Source organism: Talpa europaea, assembly GCF_964194135.1.
Source record: "Talpa europaea genome assembly, chromosome: 13".
NCBI lineage: Eukaryota > Metazoa > Chordata > Mammalia > Eulipotyphla > Talpidae > Talpa > Talpa europaea.
In genome coordinates, this window is record NC_140080.1 from 20,058,393 (window position 1) to 20,084,253 (window position 25,861).

At 37.6% G+C, this 25,861-nt stretch overlaps 1 protein-coding gene across 3 annotated transcripts in view; it reads right to left on the reverse strand.

The window, feature by feature from the left end:
* Positions 1 to 8,512: 8,512 nt before the first annotated feature.
* The window catches only part of CEP120 (centrosomal protein 120), a gene marked incomplete at both ends in the record, with an annotated part of 59,249 nt that continues 41,900 nt past the window's right edge, over positions 8,513 to 25,861 (reverse strand). For all 3 annotated transcript variants that reach the window (XM_084252007.1, XM_084252006.1, XM_084252005.1), the window contains 3 exons: positions 8,513 to 8,747; positions 11,581 to 11,726; positions 19,575 to 19,673. In XM_084252007.1, the coding sequence (XP_084108133.1) occupies positions 8,513 to 8,747; positions 11,581 to 11,726; positions 19,575 to 19,673 (480 nt within the window). The remainder of the gene's footprint in view (positions 8,748 to 11,580; positions 11,727 to 19,574; positions 19,674 to 25,861) is intronic.

Below are 25,861 nucleotides of genomic sequence, written 5' to 3' on the forward strand. Positions count from 1 at the left end.
CAGATTCATTCAAAAGGAATTTGTGGGACTAGCAGTTGCATTTTCCAAGCTAAGCCTACATTGAGTCATTAAAAGTGTGATGCACCTGTTTGTGTTTTACCTTCTAAATAACCTGAAAGTTGGAAGTAAAGGGTTAGTGAGATGCTTCCTTAGTCAATTCAGCTGATTCGGTGCATCTGGCCCTGGTAATCCTTATTCGCATCAGGCTCTATCTCCAGCTCCTGAATAGGTAATCCTGACGCTGTAGTTTGTGGCTTCCCGGGTGGCCTAGGGGTTAAGCTTCAGCGCTATCTCCATCACGGCCTGAGTTCGATCCCCGGCCAGGGAGCTACCCCTCATAGGGCATAGCAGGCCTCCCCTGCCTGCTGCCCCTCCGAGGTGTTTCAGTGTGTGTGAGAGTGTTTGTGTGTATGAATGCACGTGTGTGTGAGAGAGAGAGAGTGTGTGTGTGTCTCAGCACACATTTCCTTCAGTTTCTCTTACCCAAGCCATATGCAGGTGATGGCAGGGTGCCTAAGGTGATTGCACTGCACACACAATGGGTTTGCACCAGCACCATAATAGGGGAATGTTACCAGATGCCGCATAAACAGCCCTGAGTAAAGTGCACATGGGGCAGCAACGTGCAGAGACGAAGGACCCATAGCAGGTTGCCTCTTCTGACAGTGGTGCAACTCAAAATTAGCTGTTTTCCCCACTGACCTCAGGTCTCTGGCAACTCAAATATAAAATAAAAATGTGGTTTGGGCCTCCCCTGGTGGCACAGAGGGTGAGCGCTGGCCTGCAAAGCTGCCCGCAGCCTCTGCAGCGCTGGTTCAATCCCCGACCGCCAGGCGATGGTCCCACATGGTGTGCAGACCTCTCCTGCCACCCGCTGCTCCCCTCAACAGTGTATTTCGTCAGTCTGACTGTTCTGTTCCACGCTCTGGCTCTGGCAAATTCTCTCACCCTCCTGCACTTCTGACTTTTCCCAGTGCTTGAATAAATGAATGAATGTTTTAAATAAATAAATAAAAATGTGGTTTGTTATTCTAAAGTTTGGATCAGCTAGTTGACTTCCCTAGAGGTGCAAAATTCTTACATAGTCCCCTTCACAATTGAGATACACAGTTAGTGACCACATATTTCTGCAAGAAACACTTTTATATAGGTATTCTTTGAGCTCCGCTACTTTGACATCTAGTTTGGTGCTGTCATTTCTTCCTTGGTACTTTATGTGTGGGTTTGCTTTTCTACATCTGTTTCCTTCTTTTTCTTTTCATGAAGATCTGCTGTAAGTACCCCTGGTTACTATGCCACTCTGACTTGGAGGATGGCCAAATCCTCTCTCTTTTTATTATCACATCACAGTCTATATTAGATAATGAGTCTCCTGAATTTTTGCTGCCGTTAAATAAATATACGTTCTGATGAAGTGGGTATTTTGTGGAGAAATTTTACATTCTTGTTCATCAGGTATATTGACCTGTAATTTTCTTCTCTTCTCTTGTCATGTCCTTTCTGGCTATGGTACTGGTACAGTGCTAACCTCATAAAATGAGTTTGGAAGTGTTGCCTCTCATTATTTTTCGTTAGAGGTGTTAATTCTTCTTTAAATGTTTGGTAGAATCCATTAGAGTGAAGTCCCCTCGTCTTGGAATTTTCTTTGTTGGGACATTCTTGATTCCTGATTCTATCTCCTTTCTAGTCTTGGTATATTCAGATTTTCCATTTGTTCAGGATTCAGTCTTGGTAGGTTATTTGTTTCTAGGAATTTGTCAGTTTCTTCCAGATTACCCAGTTCGTTGCTATATAATTGTTTATATCAGTGTCTTAGGATCCTTTGTATTCCTTGTGTCATGTATAATGTCTCCTCTCTAATTGCTGATTTGGGGGCTTCTTTTTATTTTTAAAAGATTGGTTTATTTATACAAGTACCAGGGTACAGGCCAGAGGCGCAGAAGGGTGAGAGGACTCACCAGAGACAGAGTGGGGAACAGAATAGGCAGACTGACCGAAATACACTGTTGAGGGGAGCAGTGGGCGAGACAGGAGAGGTCTACCCCGCTGTATGGGTATCTCCGTGGTCATTGGGGATCGAACCTGCGCTGCAGAGGCTGTGGACAGCTTCACAGCGCTGCACTCAACCACCTGCGCCACCAGAGAGGCCCCAGTCTAGCTAAGGTTTTGTCAGTTTTTTGTCAATTTGTATTTTCAGTAAACCAGTTCTTTTTTTTCTTGGTCATTTCTATTCTTTTTTTTTTTTTTTTTTTTTGTTCTCAATTTTCCCCCCCTCTGATCTGGTATTGCCTTCCCTGTGCTAACGTTGGGCCTAGTTAATTCTTTTTCCTTGAGGTATAAGTTGAGATCCTTCTTTTCAATGTAGGTATAAATATCCATTTATTGCTATAAATATCCCTTTAGACTATTTTTGCTGCATTCTGGAAGTATTGGTCTTGATATGTTGTTTACATTTTCATTGTGTCATATTTGTTTTACTTCTCCTTTCTGTTTTGCCCATTGATCGTGTGTTCTGTAGCTTCCACATATTTGTGAATTTTCCAAGTTTCCTGCTTTATTACTTCTAATTTCATACACACCATTGGAGTTGGAAAAGATGTGATAGGGTTTCATCTTTAATTTATTAGGACTTATTTTATGACCCTAATATATTCTCTTTATGTCTGCTAGATTCATTTATTCTGCAGCATAGTTGAAGTTCCACTCTATGTTAATTTTTTTTCTGGGCAATCTATTATTTGTTTAAAGTGGGGTACTGGGTTTTCTTCATATCTTATTGCTGTTTCTGCCTTCAGATCTGTTAATATTTGCTTATTATATTTAGGTGTTCTGATGTTGGGTATTCAGTATTTTTATATCCTCGAGGTACATTGACCCCTTTATCACTATTTAGTGATCTGTTTTGTCTGATTTCTGATATATGTGTAGTTACCTTGCTTTAAAAAAAAATTTAGTGAATTGACACTGGTTGACATATTTGTCATCACTATGGAAGTGTAGGGACCCCCCCTTCAGGCAGTGTTGCCACAGTGTGCCCACCACCAGAGAACCCACAGTCTCACCACCATAGACCTTGTTACCTCCCTCCTTGTTTTTGGTTTATTTGCATGAATTATCTTTTTTATATGCCTTCATTTTCAGTTGGTGTATTTCCCTAATGCTAAAGCGATTTTCCTGTGGGTAAGAGTTATGTGGGTGTTGGGTTTTTTTTTTTATTTTTTTAAAGATTTATTTATGGAAGAACTGGGATACAGGCCGGATGTGCGGAGCAGAGGGGGCGGTGAGAGGATTCACCAGAGAGGGGAGCAGAACAGGCAGATTAACTGCAATACACTGCTGAGGGGAGTAGCGGGTGTGACAGGAGAGGTCTGCCACACCATGTGGGTATCTCCCTGGCCAGCTGGGAATCGAACCCGTGCTGCAGAGGCTGCAGACAGCTTAACAGCATTGTGCTCATGGGTGTTAGTTTTTTAAATTATGTGTTGTTCTTTCCTGTTTTTGATATCAGTGTTATGCTGACTCACAACAGATGAGAAAAATACTTCCTATTTTTTTTTTTTTTAAAGACTTTAAGAAGTAGGGACATTAGATTATCTTTGAGTATTGTAAAATTCAACAATGAAGCCATCTGCTCCTGGCCTTTGGCTTTGAGGAAGGTTTTTAATCGTTACTCCTTCAATTTCTTGTCTTTGGTCTGTTGAGATTTCCTGTATCACCATGATTCAGTCTTTGGATATTATATGATTCAAGGAATTTATCCATTTCTACTAGCTTGTCCAATTCACTGGTATGCCTGTGGTCCTCTCTCCTGTCTCATTTTCTTTGGGATTTTTTTTTTTTTTATTACTAATGAGTCTAACCAAAGGCCTGTCAAGAGTCCAACTTTTCATTTCACTGATCTTTTGTATATGTTCATTTTGTTTATTGTAATTTTTATTATTTCCTTCCTTCTCCTTTCTTTGCATTATTTTCTTGTACTTTTTTTTGAGTTCCTTTGGATATAAGATTGAGATTTTTGTTTCTTGAAATAGGCTTGTGTTGCTGTAATTGTCCCACTTGCTCCACTCCAAAGAGCACGTGTTATTTTCATTTCTATTTGTCTCCAGATATAACTATAAAAATCTGCTCTTCTATCTCATCAAGTCTAAACAGAGTGATGAAAGTTATGTGCTAGATATTAATCCTTGAATTTCTTGATTTTACATATTCTTCTGAGGGCATTACGTTATGCATGTAATAATAGTTTTGCCTGAAATTCTTGAGTTTTCTCAAGAAAACATGAATATTTTAGTAACTAATTGTTTTATAAGAAGTAGAAATGAAAATAGCCCTTTAATAATGCTTTTAATTCTGCTCAGTATGAGCATTTGCTGAAGAATTGAGTAACATTACAAATCTACTAGGCAGACTCTCACTATTGGGTTGGTATTCACTAAAATTTACTATGATGTCAAAGTAAGGTTTTGAAATAATATTTTGTTTGCTCTAGCCAAGTTTTAATCTAAAATATTAAGGAAAATTCAGCACTCATCCCATGTATTTGCATGCTTTGGACTAGTTAACTTGTTAATCAAGAAAAAGGCTATGCTTTCCAACTATTAGATAAGTTATTTGGAAAAGGGAAAAAACTTGTCTGTGAATTTGTAGATGAAATGTTTCCAAGAAAAAATTATAAATGGGCCCTATTTTCGTTCTTTCCTATTATGAATGACAGGTTTAACATTCTTAGAAACCTTAAGAACATAATGACAACATCTTTAAAAGCCTCTAGGGATTACTGTACATTAACGTATCAGAGTTAGTAAATCATTTATCTATAAATTAATCTTTCTAAACAGATTTCTATCCCCTTTCAATTTGAAAGCTAAACTTCTGAGTGTCCACCTCAGCAACTTTATATGTGAAGAGCTTACATCTGTGAAAACATTTCTAATGAAAACACAAAGACAACCCCTAGAGAAGCAAATAAAATGAGATTTAAGTATATAACAGCCTGTCTACAGTTACATTCCTAACAACAGTAGATTCTAATTTGATGCCAAATAGAGGTTATATAACAGAATCAGTGAGAACTCTAGTTCTTTTGGTTTCTGTGAAAAATGTAGGTGTTTAACCATCTCTGTATTTCCCCATTTACAAGATAGAAGAGTTACATCTATGTCTCCTGTTGGATACGAAGAAGCATAATTTTGCTTCAGAGCAGGTGTCCAAAAAAGTGTCCATTGAAGTATCTGGACTCTCAGGCCTCTGACAGTTGCCAAGACTCACATATCAAAGATGGATTTAAATTTTCAAGTTGTACATAGCAAAAATTATTCAACCAGTCCTGATTCAGCACTCCCCTACAAATCACTTTATGCATTAAGACCCCCAACCAACCAGAGACCTACCAGCAAAAAGCTACTATACCTAGTTAGGGAACTAGTAATCCATTATGAAATGTTCTCTCTCCAGTCTATATCTGTGGCCTGAACTGTTGATCTTCAACAACCAGTGGTTTGTTTCTGTCATTTTTTAAGAAAGGATAATACCTTAATCTTGAAGTTGTAATGCCTTTGTGTTTTAGAAGTTTCAAGGATTTTAGAACAAACATTAAAGATCAGGAACACCAAATCTTCACTAATGTCAGATTTTGTTCACAAAGTTGCTATTAATGTTTAATGCAGTATCAGATCCATTCTTCAGACAAGGAATGAGAAGGTTGATTGTTTGAGGATAGTTTGACCACAATTTTCATGTGCAGAAAATATTTAGCATGAAAACACCGGGTAGAAAGAATTGAGCGGTAGTAGGGTTAGCAGAGCCTATTTTCTGAGCACCTAATGTGTCAGTAATTTTTAAGTAGACTTAAAAATCTTTAATTAGACTTAAAATAATCTCTTTTCATCCTCTTTATGAAGGCAGCAGGTATTGAGTGTCTCCTTGTAGCAGACATCACTTTACTCCTGACTTGTGGAGAAAGTCAGATCTGCTCTGTCTTCGTGGACCTTATATGCTGGTTAACTCTGCTTCCTGTTAACCCAAATCCTGTAAAACATGGGGCAAAATGTGCTATCATCCATTTCCACCACAGGCTTGCTCGGGGATATTAGAGTAGAACATTTTCTCCTTTACATTGCAATTTTTTTAACCAGTGATGTACATACAGCATAAGGGCTCATTCATGAATGTCATACCTTTATGTTGGCTACCTAAAGAGGTACAGGGCTTTCTTTTGGGGATGATGGAAATGTTCCGGCTTTACACAGTAATGATGGTTGTGTGACTTTGTGAGTCTATTGAAAACCACTGAATTGCATAATTTACCATGGTGAATTTTATGCTTTCAATAAAAACAAAGTGAGTGAAGCTAAACACGATGGTGATGAGAGGCCAAAGGGCCCATCACATAAGAACCAGGACCATCCATCCCGGGGAGCTGAGGAAACAGTATGCAGTGAGGCTTCTGTGCACCCAGATTCACCTCTGCAGATCTAGACCGGGCAGTGAGTGGATGAGAAAGGCAGCTGGTCTCACTACAATTTTTTACCCTTAAAGTTGCTTGTGCAGTGCCCTGTAAATCCTTGAATCAGCTCTCACATCCACACAAGCCCAGGTCACCTCGTGGTTTGTGCCAGCCTTAGATGTCGCAACTAGACTTTCTCTAGGAAAAGACATGGCAAAAATTTGAAAAGGTAAATTTCCTATGAAAGGTCTGCTGTTCTGTGTAGTGGTGAGAAAACTTGGATGAACAAACAAATGAGTGAACGACTTATGTGGTCATTTGCAACTCACAGGCAGACAGTAATTTAGTGGGTTGATTAGTGAAATTATGTTAAACGTCACTTACAAATGAAGTGGCTGTTGTGGAAGGGCTACATAAAGGTGTTAAAATTTCAGACTCTCCAATTTCAAGACACAAAAGAATCTGCAACGTAAGCACTGAAACCAGACCTGCCAGGGACTCGGGAAGGGAAGGGCCAAGCCCTTGGCCACTCTCTTTAGAAACTGAAGAACAGAATGCTCGGGAATCAAAGATGCAGAAAATGATGATTTTATTGGTAAAACTGCATAGCCAATAGGTCGTTTGACAGAAGGCAAAATAAACCATGCATCCATTTTGGAAAAGTCCTTTTTGTTTCCTTAATTCTAAGGCCCCCTCTAGTGTTTGAAAACAGTCACACGCGGCACACAAAGCAATCTAAGGCACAGTCTTTTTGTTCCGACGGTAAGAGAATCCTGTTCCGCTTACATGGCACGAAAATCAATGAGAGAAAATGTCTAACCACAATTAATGTTTCAAATTCCTGCTATGATTCACATATTCATTATACTCTCATTCAATACTTTCTTTCTCTGTTACTCTGCTGAGTTGTTTTTAGAAGATTAATACTTTGCTAACAAGGGGAGAAAATAGAATGTAGGTAGGGACGCGTAACTTCCAAGACAAGAAATAACCCCTTCTTGAAAATAACAGAAAATTAATTTGTTACCCAATAGCCTACGTTGCTTTTATGGAAGGTATACTCTCTAAAGTATGTACTTTATATTTGGGAATCAGAAATTCTGAAATCTATATATATTTTGGGAGCCACCAATTCTGTGAATGTTTTAATAAACCTTCTGAATAGCATTACTCTGAGGGCAAATGTTGGCTCTGAAAGGAATTCTCAAAGTTTATACAGATATGGCACTACATCAATGCACTGATTTAATCTCGTGTACTTCTGAAAAAGATTGATTAAAATTAGGGGGAGTTTTTCACTCTACTGTCTTAGCTAAAAGTCTCTGTTGTCTGTGGTCATGTTATGTTACCGAGGGTATGAGTTAAGTAGTATTTCTATTAAAAATAACAATCTTGAGCAGGAGACAGAAAAGACCTTATTAAGCTGTTTTTGTCTATTCTTAAAAGTTAAATTTTGAAAATTCAATGCTTCTTGAAACAATTTTAATCTTTATTAACTTTATTTAAATAAATGACTGTTTGTCATTCAGCGTATCACATGGCTTTTCTGCATTGATCCTGCTTTCTGTTTTCAAAGGTGTCACTTGCAAATGTCACAAGTTAAACAGACAGATCATTTAAAAATGAATTAAATAAAACTGGTTACATCATTTACTAGTGGTCTCAACTTTTAAGATACCTACGTTCATGTGAATAGGACACAGCATTTTAAAGTGCAAAATATACTCTTTTGGCTCAAAAGGAAGAATTACATAACTGGAAATTATTGCAGTCATTTCTCCTTGAAAAAAATTAGTGAAAAGCGGCTTTGAAAGTTAGCCATGAAACTATAAATTATGAGAGAAACACTAAAAAGTCTGAGTATATAAAATGCAATTACAAATAAAACCAAAACAGGAGAGGTAGCGTAAATACAAGCAAATAAATACTATACAACAACATACAAAAATTTGTTCATAAAAACCTGAAATTTGCATCTTAAAACACCTATTTTCCCTTTCTTTTGTGGGTATGTCAATGAAATTAAAATTTTGACGTAGAGTCTCTGTAAAGATGGTCCAAATGTTATTAATTACCAGCATTGTTTTTTGCCAAAACCTCTCTGATCTGTCGGTCGAGTTCACTTATTATTCGATCCTCGTGATTATACACCCCCGTCCTCATCAAAGTATCCCTTTCTTCTATTAAGCGGGTCAAATAATCATCCAAACCTTCCTCCAGTGCACTGCCATGTGGGCGATCCACTTTTCCACTTGCAATCTCTTTGGAATCCGGGCACTGCTTTTGTTCTTGTTGTCTTAACCTGAGAAGTCAAGAACAAATGCCACTCTAGCTGGCAACCGATACTGTTTTGGTTTTCCTAACAATACCAGTTGGAAAGAAAAAAGGATTAATGGTAAAATACGTTTTTAGTAATATTTGCAGAAGGAAAACAAAAACCAGCGTTCCCCTTGGCTCCTCAGAGTTGGCACGCACTGAGAAAAGGGAGTTTGAAAAACAATACCTGTTTTTCTAATTATGGAATACATGACAACCGCAGAGCTGGAACATTTTTCCCCTAATTCTCTTAATTAAAATACACTTTAAATAGGTATTCTTCTGAGAAGCTAGTCTATAATACTGTATATTTTTAAAATAGTTGAAGCTAATTAATATTTCCCTGTATCATAAAGTGTTCTCCTAAATGGCTTCATGACATTGCATCACTCGTGCCATGATCCCGTCAGCCTTCACTCGTGACATTTAGGGTGTTATTAAACCCGCTGCTGTTGAAGAAGAGTTTTTCTTCTGAAGTCAGTCAAATACTCATTTGTACCAAACACTACTAGCTTTGCGGGATATTGCAGGGAATCAAAAAGAAAAGTCTTTACTACTGTGGAATTCATATCACTAATTGTTTGTAAAAAACGAAATTCTGTAAATGTGCATGTCTAGTTCAAAGGGCATGTACATTTTAAGACTTTGCATTAATGTCTTTAATTGGACAAAGTACTAGATTGCCGTTTTCAATTGTCTGGAGGCCTTCTGTATCCAAAAAAAAAAAAAAAAAAACCAAACGATTATCCTGTGCAGAATCATCGCCAGTTATTGGAAAGTAGTAGGACACATACTGAGCTCAGTACAAGAACTTCAGTTCAGTATTAGATCCATTTCTAATGGGTCCACAAAGCAGAATGTTCCTCGTGGCAGAATGTTCCTCGTGACAGGAAGTGTGAGTCAACTGTGATGATTCCATCCAGCCTGGCATTTGAGTATTTCCCATGGGATGTCATTATTCACACTGCCTTGAATATGGAGAGTACACTTAGTATAATCACTGGGTGATAACAAGGCTAAGTTTGGACACGGACTATGTTTGAATTTAATTTACAATGTTAAGATATCACTATACTCTTCTGTGCAGTTGGCTGGTTTAATTTGCAACTACTTCTAAACTTTGTGTTTCCTAAATAAGATCCAGCAGTTGAGTGTAAGACCCTGCTTCTTGATGGTTTAGATCTCACTGGCTTATTTACTCTGAAGACCAGCTTCTGAATTTACATCAGGGGTGGAGGAGCAGGTAGGGAGGCAGGGTGGTGAGGCTTTGCCACATAAGAAGACTGGGCCCCAGAAAGGGACCGCTGGTAGCACAGAGTAGTCTGTTCAGATGATGCAGAATTAACCTCAGATTTCCCACAAAAGAACAGGAAGCTGAAGTATGCAGTCTGAGGCGGCGGCCAAATATCTCCATTCATTCTAAGGGTGAAAGTCTAAATAGTGACAGCAATGTCTTGGGACTAGGGTGGAAATCAAATTATTAATGGGATACTAACATCAAATTTAGCAGCTGATGTGGAAGGATAAGGGAAGATTTCTATCTAGCTATGGCCTGTACCCTTATCTTTTAGAGCTCTTGGGAGGAAAAGGTCCTCTCAGCAAATTAATGACAAATAATGGCAAACTCTGGACCTGCAAGTTCAACCATTTCCTTGTTCATGTGTGTATGCATGAAGGACACAAGGAATTTTTACATAACTGATAGTCCCTATCAAATCTAGACTAAAATGCATATCATCAATTAGGATCAAACTAAGATTTTAGAACCTTGCCATTGAAGCCCATAAAGTTATCAAGGAAGTTTTTCTCCCTCACAAATGCTGTATCTGCATTCCACTCACACTTCCTGTCACGAGGGACCCTCTGCTTTGTAGACCCATTAGAAATTATTTCTTACAGTGAACTCAGTATGTGTCCTTACACTTTGCAATAACTGGCGATGTTCCTGCTCAGGAGGATAATGTCTTTACTTTTTTTAATGCAGAAGGCCTCCAGATATTTGAAAATGGCAATGTAGTACTTTGTCCAAGATCTTCTCTTCCGGTATATTATCTCTCACTTTGCTAACCACTTCTTGGTCACATTCCACCGGGAAGTCTCTAGGAGGTGATTTCCATTAAAGTGTTTTTACACATTGATAAGAACACTTCAGAGCTGATTTTGTCAGTGGCTGAGTTGGAACATAACTTCTGTGAATATCCCTAACTACAGTGGCAAGAACTATGATGAACACAAAACTAGAGAGAAGGCCACGGAAGCACAGAAGTTAAAAATGCAACCTCTGGAGTCAGATTTACATTCTCATCTCCTGATTTACCAGCTGTGTGACCGTGGAAAGGGTACTGAATCTTTAAAGTGGGTAAAATATCTTCCTCAAAAAGTTTTGTGAAAACTGAAAAAAATGAGGCAGTTAAAATAGCTCCTGGAATATAGCAAGGGTTCAGTATGTAAGTAACTACATTAGAAATGTGTGATACTTTAAGCAATTAAAATTCAGAATATTCAATTACCTTGAAATAGTAGCAATTATCTTACAGTAGTCACAAAAGTTATGTAACTTTTAGTACTAATGCTATCGAATGGAAATAACTAAGCTAGTAGGATTTAATCTAGCTACTTTTGTTGCAAAAAAAAAAAAAAAAAAAACCAACAACCTAGAGTGCAGTGGCCTTTGGCATTGTCTATTTTACAAGCAACTATATTCACTTACTTTAATCTTAAAAGACTTGATGTTCCGCTTTCCCTATACCAATGATGAATGAGAAGATTGCCCTATTTGAAATGTCATGTTTATATGAAAAATGTTTTAGTTCCTGTACCTGTTCAATTCATTCCTTATATCCAGCAACTCCTGTCGTTCAGTTTTCACTGTATCTTTTTCCTCAGCAGCCAGGTAACGTAGTCTCATCTGCTCCAATTCTTCTTGCTGCTTTTTAAGACGAGCCATTTGGCTTTCTTGCTCCCTCTTCAAAGAAACAAGTCAGATCTCAAATGCATGGAATAAATGTATTTCACGTGACCCTCACAGAATTCTGTTTGACAACAACCATGATAAAGCCAGGCATTGTTAATTCTATGAGTCACATATTATGTAGAAAAGCCTGGGTTCTCTCTCTTTTTTTTTTTTGGTGGGACCCTCGCTGCGGCCAGGGAATGAACCGGCGCTGCAGAGGCTGCGGGCAGCCTCGCAGCCCAGTGCTCAACCGCTGCACCACCAGGGGAGGCCCAAGCCCAGGTTCTCTTTAAAAACTTTTTTAAGATTTATTTATTTATGAATACAAGAACTGGGGTATAGACCAGAGGTGGAGGGAGGGGGTGAGAAGATTCACCAGAGACAGAGTGGGGAACAGAACAGGCACATTGACTGAAATACACTGCTGAGGGGAGCAGCGGGCAAGTCAGGAAAGGTCTGCCGCGCCATGTGGGTAGCTCCCTGGCCAGCTGGGGATCGAACTCGTGCTGCAGTGGCTACAGATAGCTTCCTAGGTTGCGTCTTAACCCCCTGTGCCACCAGGGAGGGCCCCCCTCTTTAAAAACTCTATTACTTCCTCATAAGCTACAAGTACTCATGGCCCAATCAGTGACTGACTGATGGCAAGAGTCAGCTGTCAACAATAGGAGTTTACTCAAGAACCATTGGGAAGAGCAGCCACGAAGAAATGGTTAATCGTACAGAGATGTACATAGAGAATTTTAATATTTGTCCTTGCTGTGGTCATTAATCCAACTCTTACCTCAGGTACTAATGTCTTCCCACTCTTTTCTCTGGGTTCATAAAAAAATCTGCACATAAAACTTCTTTAAAATGTGACGTTTCACAGAACATTCTGTGATGTATTCACTACTCTTAAGAACAGGCAAGTTGGGCCCCACACGGAATGCCGTGGTCCACCTATCCTCTAACAGCCTAAGTCCCCCAATCTTTGTACATATTTCCCTAGGGATAGGTGCTCTTCTTTCTTTAGGACAGACCGCCACAAGGGGATAGCTGGGTCAATAGGTACGTGTCATCTTTTTGAAACTAAACATTTATTAAATAACACAAAAATCACAAGTGTACATTTTGATAAGGTTTTACGAAGTGAACTACTCACATAACCACCATTCAGATTAAGAAGCCAAAGATTTTCAGAACCCCAGAAGTCTGTTACCTACCAGTAACTAACCACTGTGTCTATTCCAGAAATAACTATTTCCCTGATTTCTAACTCTGCAAATAAGTTTTGACTCTTTGGAACTTCATGTAAACCGTACTGGACAGCACGCATTACTCTGTCAGGCTGCTTTCATGACATTTTCAGGTTCGTACAATGTGTAGCTGATGACTCATTTGACTATCTGGCATTTCATTGACTAAAGTACAATTCATTGCACTGCTGAGGGACATTTGGGTTAGTTTCCACTTTGGTATTTTGAAGCTGATGTGAACATTCATGTATATGTCCTTTGGCACATATTTGCAGGCGTTTCTACTGGGTATATACTAAGAATTCACACTGCTGCTCATAGGGCACTAGTGCATCTGTAAATATTAGGGTCCTTTGCTGTTCATTTTCAGTTGGCTAAGAATTATGACTAGGTATTGGAATCTAGTGATATGATCACCTGATTTGTTTTGCTCTTTTATTCTCTCAAGGTGGAAAAAATATTCCTTTACCTTTGTTTGCAGATATCTATGTTCAAGAGACAGATTGGCCAATTTCATTCTTGTAAGTCTTGTCATATTTTAGGATCAAGGTTATACTGGCTTGATTTAAAACTGTGAGAAGAGTTTTTTGCTCTTAGTTTCTAGACCAGGTTGTATGAAATTAATGTTTTTTCCTAAAACATTTTCTAAAAATCCCAAGTTGAAGTCATTATATGTAGAGCATTTACATGTCTCTGGGATCTGTAGTTCTGAGCCCCACCCTCTGCCCTCCTTTAATACCTGACACTGAGTCTGCACCTGTACTCTTTTGTCCTTGAATAGGCTTTGACAAGATCTGGGGGGGAGGGGAGTGGTTCCTTTTGAAACAAACTTTTGGAGTCTTTATTTTCCTACTTCATGCATTTCTATTCATTTCGACTATTTCCTTTCCATTTTCTAGTTGAAAGGGATATTTAGAGGATAGATTTTATACTTACTTTCTAAGCATACTTGAGGCTATACATTTCCATTAAGCACAGCTTTAAGTATATGCTGTGATATGTTCACTGTTTTCAGTTCAAAATATTTATTTCACTTATCGTGGTCAGAGAACATATTCTGTGTTCCCTGTACTAAAAAAAAAATAACTACAAACACTGTGATGTGATTATTGTTTTCCTACAATCGACATCTACCTATATTTACTCCTATTTCCTTCTATTGCTCCATTATTCTCATGATTTCATTTGTGGTCATTTTCCCTTTGACTGAAAAACACCTTGAAGTATTCATTCAACTTCTGGTTTGCCACCAGAAATCCTCCCAACTTTTGTAAACCTGAAAAGTCTCATGTCACTTGCATTTAAGGAGAACATTTTCACTGGATATAGCATTTTACGTTGTTAACCTTCTTAGTAGAATAACATCCTTAAGTTATTATTTCAAGAATTACTTCACTCTCGAAACACAACTCTGCAGCCTTTAATGTTTCCTTTGTATTTTTTGATAATTTTAGTATACTATATATCTACCTATGGTTTCTATTTATCCTGTTTATAGTTCATTGAATCTGGGAAATACATCTTTTTCACTTTTATAAAATTTTCAGTCGGTACATGTTCAAATAATGCTTTCTTCCCTACACTGTTTTCTCTTGAGCAGTTGTCATAGGCTGAATGTTTTATCTCTTGAAAACTTACGTTACAGCCAAAGAACGTCCCAGTGTGATGGTGGTAGGAGGTAGGCCCGTCCTTTGGGAGGTGATTACATCATAAGGGCAAGTCCTATGAATGGGATTAAAGTGTCCTTCTGTAAGCGGCCTGACAGAGCTCTGTAGCCCCTTCTGCCACTTGAGGGCAGAGCAAAAAGATGGCCGTTTAATATGTGAAGCAGGGTGACAGGAGACACATAACGTGACCACGCGTGCACCCTGATCTTAAGACTTCCAGTCTCCCCAACAGTGAGAAGCACAATTTTGGTTGATAAATCACCCAGTCTGTGGTACTTTGTTACAGCAACCCAGATGAACTAAGACAGGTATTATTACACAAAAGGTAGTCAGTGTAGTTCAGCTACTGAATTCTTAAATTTCAGCTTCAGAACTTCTACACAATTCAAAAGACTCCATGGCTTTAATACATTTCTTTCACTATCAGATAACCACTTCTAGAACATAGTGACAGTAGTTATATCAAAGTTTGTGAGTGATATCTTCAAAATCCAAAAAGCCTAATTTATTCCTATTAAGCCAAAGACATAAAAAGGCACAGATAAGACCTGCAAGTGACAATAAACACCAAAATATGCTTCGTCAGTAGTAGAGAACAACCATTCTGGAAAGTGTTTTGGCAATATTTAGTGAAACTGAAGAAATGGGCAACCCTACCACTAAGATATAATAGCTATAAACTCTTATGTGCCTTACACATACAAAATAAGACAGCTGGGAAAGGCATGTCCACTACAGGATTAAATAAATTAATTTTGGTACATATATTATGTCTAAGTTTTAAAAAGCAGCAAAGATGAATTCTATGTAGTTGCATCAAAACAGCTAAAATCTCAAGTAATTGAGTCAGAAGAACAAAGAAAGATTCCATATATATAAGGTTAAGAAACACATCAATTAAAGTGTTTATCAGTAAACAAATTAATAACAAATATCAGGATGAGAAAGTAGCTTCCTCTGGACAGGATGCAGCTGAGAAAAGGCACGCACAGAGGACTTCCAAAGAAACGGCAGTACTCTTACATAGTCCAGCCCCCCACCTTTCAGTTTATGAAAGAATAGTCTGTTGTTGCTTTGAAATATCTCATTTTACACCTAGTCAATTATTTGATTTTAGGTTACTTGGTGAAATAGAACATTTAAGAAAGATGAAGTATTTCAGCTCTAAAACATCAGAAAACCCCTTCGATGCCTTGCATTTTTAACCAAGTATCCAGCATTAAAAATAATCACATGCACACACAAAACTAGAGGCTAGTGAAAGACATCCTCTCTGCTGCCAGGTGCTCTGGGTTAAAGGCTCCTTAATCAAGTGAGTATAATCTTTATTTTGCCTTGGCTGCCTATAAATCCAGAGAGGAGATGTAAACACACATATACTAGACTAAACAATGGCTAAAAAGTGGCCACTACTTACTCTCCCACTCACACACACCATGGAAGTCTGTGGGAACAAACTTATAAGGAACTCAAGTAAAGTTTTCTGAAAATAACCCAGAGCTGACAAGTCAGTAGGAGGGCCTGGATGGTTTCAAGACACAGTTTTTAACCAAGACTTGGACCTCCAACTGTTTTCTTAAACAAAGATTTACATCCCATCCTTGGCTAAATTACTTATAAATTAATCAAATTAATTACTCTGAGTGGATAAGCAGGAGGCTGGACAAGATAGTGTTGATGTCAGCCAATGAAGTCTGTGTTGTTTTAACTAAATATATCAGCTTAGTTTTAAACAGATCTACTGTGCACAAATATGGTAAGGGACCCACATCCTACCCAAAATCTTAGTTCTGTTTTCTGTCCTGGGAACATGCATACCTAGTTTTAATATATGTGACATAGTAAAAGTGTGAAAATTTCTACGACAAATGTATGCTTTTTTTTTTAGTGATGATTCATTTATTTTTAAAAAGTAGTGGCTCTCTTCCTACTCTCAGTTGTCAAGAAATGTTGTTTAGAATAGCAGGAGCAAAGCGGCAATCTTAATTGCCCCTTAAATGTCTAACAACTAGAACTTTATAAAGTCCGTGTTAGGCATTGTACCAATGATACCAAATCCCAAATGTATGGCTATCGCTTCCCAGTGTTCTAAGCTAGGGCCCATTTTTGTGTGACGCTTAACTTATTTTATAACTGTCGCCTACCCAATTATAAAACAACAAAATGTTTACAACTGGAAAACACAGACTTTTATGGTTGTGAATCAGAAGAAAAGAGTTTTTCCTAACTAATTAGAAGATTATGATTTTTAATTCACAAATTGACTGTACTAGGTCACCTTTGAGTAATGGAAATCTCTGTTTAAACATTCTTCTGGCAATAGGCACCAAGCATTAGATCTTATTTCCAAGCTTCACCAGCTGGGTTTTGTCATTAACATTTATTAACAATCTAAGATATGGCTTTTGCAGTTTAATCCCTACTACACAAATGTTTTGTATGGCCCTCCAGAGGGTTTTGCTGTGACAAATTACTGGCAGAGATTATAGCCCCGTGGCTATTCACCAGAGGCAATGTAAAATTAACATGGTACTAATCCAATTTAAACAAGAAGTTGCACAAACAATCCTCTGAACAAAAGTAGATAGAGCATTCCAATTTTATATTCAAACACAATAAATGTGTTTTTAATAAAAAGTGGTAGAAGAAACTGAATTTTTACACATATGAATTGTGCCAATTTGATGAAGTTATTAATTTTAATCTTCCGAAAGCCATCACAGAGCACAATTCGCTGTGGTGATCCCAAGGTCTATTACATTACCTCTTGAAGTGTTGCATCTCAAATGTGGTCTGCAGAACATCAATGATTCCCAGTGACCTTGAAATTTGTTTACAGTGTTTCTAAAGCAGAAAGTTTGTGGGATAAGGAATAAAATTGGTCTACAATGAGAAAGCAAGGATCACTGAACTCATAATGATTTTTGAGCAAGAGGATACAAAATACAAAGAAAGGGTAAACAGAAAATGATGGATTAAAGGGAAGGAGCTAAAAAACAGCCACAGTGTCCCAAGATGCCTGTGTTAGGAAGGCAGGGTCCTTGGGTGGCAGCATTTTGCATTGAATCTACTTTTAAAGAAGACCACCCTAGTATCTCACTAATAACTGTGAACTTGGAGGGTTCTTTCTGTTCAGCACATTGTTTGTTTTAAAAATCACCTCAAAATGAAAACAACTGTCACCTGCCAATATACACATATGATTATAAGTTAAAGATCAACTTACTCAAAAAAGTTCTTGCATGGAGACTTGTAAGAAGCACAGCAAGTATAATATTACTTACTTCTCCAAAGGCAAAGTCCTAATCAACAGCTAGCACTTTTCTCTTTTTATTACTGATTTTGATAATGCATTAAAATGAATACCAACAGCATTAGCCCCTCTCCTTCACCATACGCCTTCTTCAGTGGCAGCACTCTCTTCTGCTTCCCCATATACTCTCTGTTCCTTCCAGTCTTCCTTCTTCTTAAATGTGATCATCAAGGCTCTGGCAGATAGAATTCTTACCTCTGCAAAGGATTCCTTCATTTGTGTTTTTAAGGCCAACCTCAGATCCATATTTCTAATTGTTTACTCAATTTCTTACGATAACAGTACTATCGATACTGGCAACTTTCCAGACACGGAAGCGTGAACCCTTGGCATCATCTCTGATGTTCTAGCCTGATGTTCCAATCAGGTGTATAGTGCTCCATAGAATCTACCAAAAGCATATGTCTTTTAAAACACTCTCCTTGTCAGGTTCCAGTTTCTTCCACTAAGCAAGAAGTTACAAACAGTAAGTTCTTATCCTTATCACCTGAATTGACCTCTAAAATGGGCCCTCCTTTGGTCTCCCAGCAAAGTCTGTGATTCCTGAGCTCCTACTGCTTTGCTATAATCATGCTATTCATTATGTTTCCATTTCCCCCACTGCTTTCCTAAATCATAACCAGTTCTCCAGAGAACCATCTCACATACCTCCTCATCCTATGATACATGTACTCTCCCTTCCCTCCACAGAACTGTTTGTTTTCAGGGTTCTTATGATTAGTCAGGGAAGAAATAACCATAAATGTAATATTTACTGTTTCTAAAGTGCAAGCTCCCTGAGGGAAAGGTCTCTGTTCTGCTTATAACTATAAATCTAGGGCAATGTGTTGGATATAGGAGGCCCTCAGTACTATATGATTTTCACTCATTTATCCTTAGTCCTGTATGCATGTATAAAATGTTCTTTATGTAACATTATTCTACATACACTTAGAACAAGCTGAAATTTTCAGTTGTATTAAGGCAACTATAGTACTTTTTACTTCTCAGTCTAGTACACACTTCATAATGAAGGTGGTAAACATATAGTATACCACACCACAAAAAAAAAGTTTAATAGTATTTGAGAGTTACAGAGACACTTTAAGAAAAATAGAAATTTGAAATACCCTATGTGCCAAATTTCATTCAGGCTAAAGCCGGTAAAGTAATCTTAACTTTATTTTGAATCTAATCTCTCATTAACACTGTTTGTTATGTTGTGGCAGGAAAGAGGGAAAAAAGAACAATCTGGTAAACTATCACTTTTAAATGCTTGTAAAATTATGCAAAAATTTCCTGTGATTTCTTTTCTTAATGGTTTTTAAATTTCAGGACAAGTTAATTTTTTAAGTTATCCCTAGATTTCTCCCCAGAAACATAATCCCAATGAAAAAAAATTTAATATTCAGGAAAAAGGTAGTATAGTAAATAAAATAAATTATTCTTAATTTCCTCAGAGGAAGAAGATAGTAAGCAATTAGAAAAGGTGGGGGGGGGGGGGCTAGAAGTTTTTATGATGAGAATCTTCCCTAATCTCAAATATACAGCACATGAAGATTCAAATGCAGCCATGTGAACATAACAGTTATTGCCAAATATGTAAACTTATAAAGAATCAAGTGGAAAAGATAGGATAATCCATCATTAGCTATTTACTACATACCTGCTTAAGTCTGGCAAGTTCTTTCAAAGCTCGTCCCCACTGCTGCTTGTAATGTAGTTTAGACTTAGTTGCAGATTCCAACTTTCTTTCAAGTTCAACCTAACAGTGATTAAAATCATATCAAGTGAAACACTATACCACTGTGTACAATCACTGAAAGATAATATATACAAAGAGTCTGGCTTAAGAAAAGAGTTTATGTAGTGTAACGTACGACATCATCTAAAGCTGTTACATAATTTACTATAAATATTATGGCACATGAACATTTTCTTGTTTAAAATATAGTTGTATTTTTATTGCCTAACAGTCTATACGAAAGAGAACTGTATTAGTCTTAAACCTCCAGACAGTTACTATAAATGTATCTAAAACCTGTATATTACATAAAGATCAGAGTGGAAAATACATTTTTTACAAAAAACAGTTCTAACAGCATTCCAATTTAGCTAACAGTCTAAGTCTTAGAAACCAAATTATTCTTTCTGGAGGCCTATCATTATGTTGAATTTTCTCTTCGAGTGAAGCAAGCTAGCAGGGATACTTTCATGACCATATTTTGGCAAAAATCATAGAATGCTGAAAATAGTGAAATGTTTTATCAGAAAGCACTTTACGAAGAGAGTACAAAGTCAGAAATATTTTAAGAATGTGAAAGTAAACCCAAGAATAAGAAAAATAATGCTCCTTAATAACACTCATCTAACTTTTATTTTCCATTATTCGTCAAATATATAAAGAAAAACAACAAAGTGGTTCAATTAAAAAAAAATAAGGTTATTTATACTTGCAGCAGGCAATCTGTTGTGCATGAACTCCAGCCAACTTGGCTATGATTAGGAATGTACTCTCTCAATGCTTCAAACAAAGGACCAAACAAATTCATGCAGCCAACAGATAGATTTACTATTTAAGTGATAATGTAATAATGTGCAAGAGTTACAGTAAAATGCTGTTTTCTAAACTGCTCTAATTGATATAAAAAAAAAAAGCCATTTTCCCCATACACACAATTCCTAATGTTTTGCAGGAAAATAAAAGCAACAACACAACATAAAAATTCAAACTTGAGAAAACTCATATGAAAATAAAATGAAGAGCAAATTGCCAAATTTCCTTCACACAAGGACCAGAACATTCTCTACAGTAATATATGAGTTCATGAAGTCAAGGTCTTTTCTGCTTTATAAATCCCTAGTGCCTGGATTTAAATGTGTTGACATTTCACAGCTAGACTCATATGTCTTAAATTGAATAATACTCAGATTATCAAAGACGATCTCTTCCACTTACACCCCAAAGATTGATACATGTTACTTGGTATTTTAACAATGGGACATATATCAGAGGAATAGCAAAAATCTCTTTATAGCTATGAGATGAAAGACTAGTATTCATTACAAAAGCAATCAATGTCTAGAGGTCTGGGATAGGCCCAGAGACAAGGACTAGACAGGGATGAATCTGAGATTGTTCATACACAATGGACAGAGTCCATCAGAAAAACCTGTTTGGGTAAGTTAGATTAGTTTTAGCATGACTATGAAAATAATGCACACGTGCACAGTTACGCACACTTAATTTAAAACATCTATAGTCAGTAATAAATAAAAAAAAAACTGTAGTCAGCAAATCTGAGACATAAACCTCACTGTCTTAATTCATTCCTATAACCAAATCGCTATTTCCTAAATTGTTGGGTTTTTTTTTTTTTTAAAGCACACAGATGCCTCTGTGATTCGAAAGAAATATACGGACCCAATTCTCAGGAAAAAAAACACACAGCAAAGTTTTGACATAATTTCAGGACATTAAAGGACTCTGGGTGAACAGAGTCCTTACTGTGAGTAGACCTGAAACTTCTCTACTAGAAAATGGCATTGTCTTGGTCTCTAGTCCCTTCTCCCAGAGCTAATCTGCAACAAAGAACTGTTACCTTACTGTGGGATCTTGTCATCGTGGCCTCAGATTTGTTCTGTCTACAAATCCTATAAACCATTTGAGCAGTTCACTCTATTTCCTTACTGTACAGTGTAGAGGCTGACTGTTGCCTAGGCGTCAAGCTACTGAAAAATATAGTATGCATAGTCTGCATCCTCCTTGTTTAGTGTACAAATGATTTCTTTGTCCTGATTTGGCACAGTTTCTAGTACATTCCCTAGCATATGATTATACAGTCATTTACGACACTACGGTACCCCTCGATTACATTACCGACCCTTTAAAAAGTAAGGTTCACCAAAGGATAATGAACTCTTTCTCTTGCTATCATTTCTTTGTCTCATTTTCCCCTAATGTAAGCATGGGCACATGGTCATATTCAAATAATTACATAAATTTTAGCTTGTCTTTTCAATCTCTGTATGTTCTACTAAATTCTGTTTCCCTAATTTTGCTTTCAAAAGTCCCAGTTATTTTTATACTCTCTAAAAGGTATTTCCTGGCTACAAGAAAATCAAAAGCTATCACTAATTTTTTTCATAAAAGGGAATCCAGAACTACATTTAACCAAAGTATGTCTTAATGTTAACTTAATTTTAGACTGTTGCAGTGAAAACGGGAATAATTGTTACTTGAAGGGAGCAGGCCATCAGAAATGAAAAAAGCTCTCATTTTGTAGTTGAGAAATAAGATTCTGCCCTCTTCTGGCTCCCAAAACATTTACAAAGAATTTTTAAAAGAGAAGGCTCATTTTACTAACACTAAAACATGCTGGCTAAATCCATTAGGTCTGTGAGTTCATTTATCCTTAGTTTGGAATTTTCTCATCTCTTATCTTGACTTCAAACCTGTTCTATCTACAACCAGTACAGCCTAAAGACTGGTCTCTTTATGGCTTTTGATTTTCTCTTTCAACAATTTCATAGTAGTACTGATACTTTCCATGCTTAGTGAATTTTATTCTTTTGGTAGAAGTGCAGATGGAAGGGGAAGGAATTTATAATCATGAATTTTTTCCTATGGGGTTATTTATATTATAGGCTACACTATTTAAGAGAGCTTGTGAGAGTCAAGATATTGTCTGATGAGTGCTCCAAAAATTTCTGGCAGGTATCACAGAACTCATTTACAAACACAGAAATACCATCTATCTGGACTCAAGTTTGCTGGTAGAGAAAGGATGATATTGTCCAGATATGGAAGACTCAGAATCAGCAAGCCCTTGCAATTAGATAGAATGGAGGACAAGAGGAGGCACACAAGACAGCATGGCAGTTGACAGGCTGCAGAAACTGTGAGGCAAACACTGCAAGAAATCAGGTGCAGGAGAGATGATTTTATTAGCTTTTTACATTTCTGAGATATGCCATTCTTAGGCATGTACGGTACTCTTCTGGAGATTTTATCTGTATCACAGTACAGCAGACCGAATGCTTCTAGTAGAATTCAGCAGTCTACTAACCCAGATATTAGAGATCTGCAGAAAAGTAAAACAATGACACTCTCCTTGCAATTTTTGTTTTCAAAATAATTCTCACTTAAAAAGTATGCTTATCTCAAAAATGAATTAATAGGTACTTAAAAATATTTCCAGTTTTAAATTCTAATACAGCAATAGCAAATAGTTATAAAGTACTTTTAAGAATGTGAAGGCATCCTGAGTCAAAAAAGAGTCTGACAACTCCTGAGACATTCACAAAAAGATAGTGAATAAATAGTTGACTATATGGGCCTTCAGCTGAAGAGACAGGACTTGTCTCTATACACATCTCATAGACACTAGCTGAATGGTTTGGTTTTGTTTTTTAATGTAAAGATGTTATTCTTCCAATTCTGTTCCCAGATTTGGTGCTAAGCCCTTAACAGATGAAATATGCTGATATTTGTAATCAACTGTATAATTCCCATTTAAAAGACATGGAAATAGGTAGAAGCAAAGAAAGTTGCCCAAGGCAACAGGCTAGTCAGTGGAAGAATCAGGATTCAAACCAAGGTGAAAAGGTTCCAGTGTCCAAAGCTCTAGGTCTGTCTTGCCATGTTCTGATTACTATTCTACCGTGACCTTTCCACAAAGGTGAACTTCAAAATCTGGTTTAGTCACACACACTATTCTTCACAACCACCTAGTCTGCTCACTTGTACGTACTCTTCACTATCATCTTTGAGTTCCAGAGTTAGAGGTTTTCAAGTTTTGGTTTTTTTTAAAGATTTACTTATCTCTATACAAGAACCGGGGTACAGGCCAGAGGTGCGGGAGGGTGAGAGGAGTCACCAGAGACAGAGTGGGGAACAGAACAGGCAGACGGATGAGATAACTGCTGAGGGGAGCAGCGGGCGAGACAGGAGGCCTGTCCCGCCACGTGGGACTCTCCCTGACCAGCCCAGAATCAAACTGGCGCTGCAGAGGCTGCAGACAGCTTCACAGCGCTGCGCTCAACCTGCTGTGCCACCGGGGAGGCCCTATTTTTTGGTTTCTAAATGGTGGTGGTGGTGGTAGGAAAAAGCTGTCTCAAGAAGGAAGCAGAAGCCAATAAAAGCACAAGTGCTCTGATTGATAGAGTAGGTGACAGGTTCTAGAATACAATCTGACACAGTGATCCTCAGAGGGGCTTTGAACCCAAGTTTGAAAACCGCCATTCTTGAATACGTTCCCCACTTTCCTTGATAATTTTAGTGCTAGGTTCGCACTTCTCACTATCTAGGCTTGTCTCCCAGATCTTAAAATCTAGCTCATCCCCTTCATGATCTGACCTTTTATCTTTGCCTTTATACACTTTTAGTTTCAGTAACCTCTGTGGTCCTTGACCTTTGTCCTGTCCTACTCCCAACACAGACCAAGTATTATTTCAAATGCGGCCCTTCTCCAAGCTTAGATTCTTTGGTTTTCATTGTACCAGTCTCTAAGCCCAGGGCACCTTTGCCAGCTTGTATTCACTGGGGAAAGGAAAGAAACTATTCTAAACTTTGTTAGAACGGGACTGATAAAATTTTTTTCATAAATACGTAATTAACCTCAACTGCAATCCTTTTTCCATCAATAATGCTGAAGAATTCCCCTTGGCAGTTGCTACAGTCACTTCCACAATGAACACTGGTCAGCACTCAACTTTACCTCTACTTCCTTCACCTTAGCAAATAGTCAGGTATGATCAAAGCCCTCTAACTTCTGGCTCTTAGCAGAGATCTTAAAAGGGCCTTATAGTTTTAACTCATTTTTTTAGCATTCGAATCTTCTGTCCGTTCACCCTTTGAAAGAAGTAACACTGTTTAAAGACTAACTCTTCTATCTATGCTCCAGCCATCCCCTCATCTTAGAGCTAGTTTCTCTTTGGTATCAATCTCTTACCCTCAATCTAAAAGTACTCTCAAATTTTCCTACACTAAATACACTTTTCTCAACAGTCTTAGGCTGTTGGCCTGTGTTTTTCTTTACTTTGTATGCCAAATTTTCTCTAGCACTCTGTAATTTGACTTCTTCAAAGTCAGTAACTTCTTAACTGCCAAACACAAGACTTTTCCCTCATGAGATTATTTTTGCTTCCTCATTCTGGAAACTCCTCTCTTTTTGGGCACTGACTGCACTAGACTGGCTTTATTTCTTCTTTAAATCTTCTTAGCCTCCTTGCCTTACTTTTTTGTCCATGAAGCTGAACGTTCCCTCAAATTTTCTCAACCTTAGCTACTTCTCCACTTAGATTACTTGGCTAGCATGACAAATGTAATGTCTAAAATCACAGTTCTCAACTTCCACCGATCCAAAAAGTTCTTCTCAAAAATCTTCATTTCCATTAACAGCACTAAGTCAATCATAAGCTTGGGAGTCATCTCTGACTTTTCCTACCAGATGAAATACAAATTGTTTAACTTAGTTTCTAAGGTCTTTTCCCCCTATACTTCTGAACAATATTTCGGAACATCCTCATCCACATATTTATCTGTTTAAAGTTTAACTCATAGGTTTCATATTTAATCTCACTTCATTATAGTTAATGTGCACATTTCAGTAGAAGCAACTGCTATCATTTTGCTTTCACTATAATTATTTGGGCAAATTCCTTGTCTCCTTTTGTAACTTGCTATTTACTTGACTCTATACTGAACAGTTTTTAATCATTCATAATGCATTTAGCATTGTATCATAAATAGCACACACTATTGCAGAGAATGAAAAATTCACTGGATCAATCACCATCCTGCCAGGACACCCGAAATCACTCTGGGTCTTTCAAATAGAGGTAATTTAATACCGGAAGCTGGTTATACAGAAATTGGAAGAGCAGAAATATTAAAGAGGATATGGTAAGAGAACGCAGTCATTGGCAGGAGTGGGAAACCCCTACCTTTGC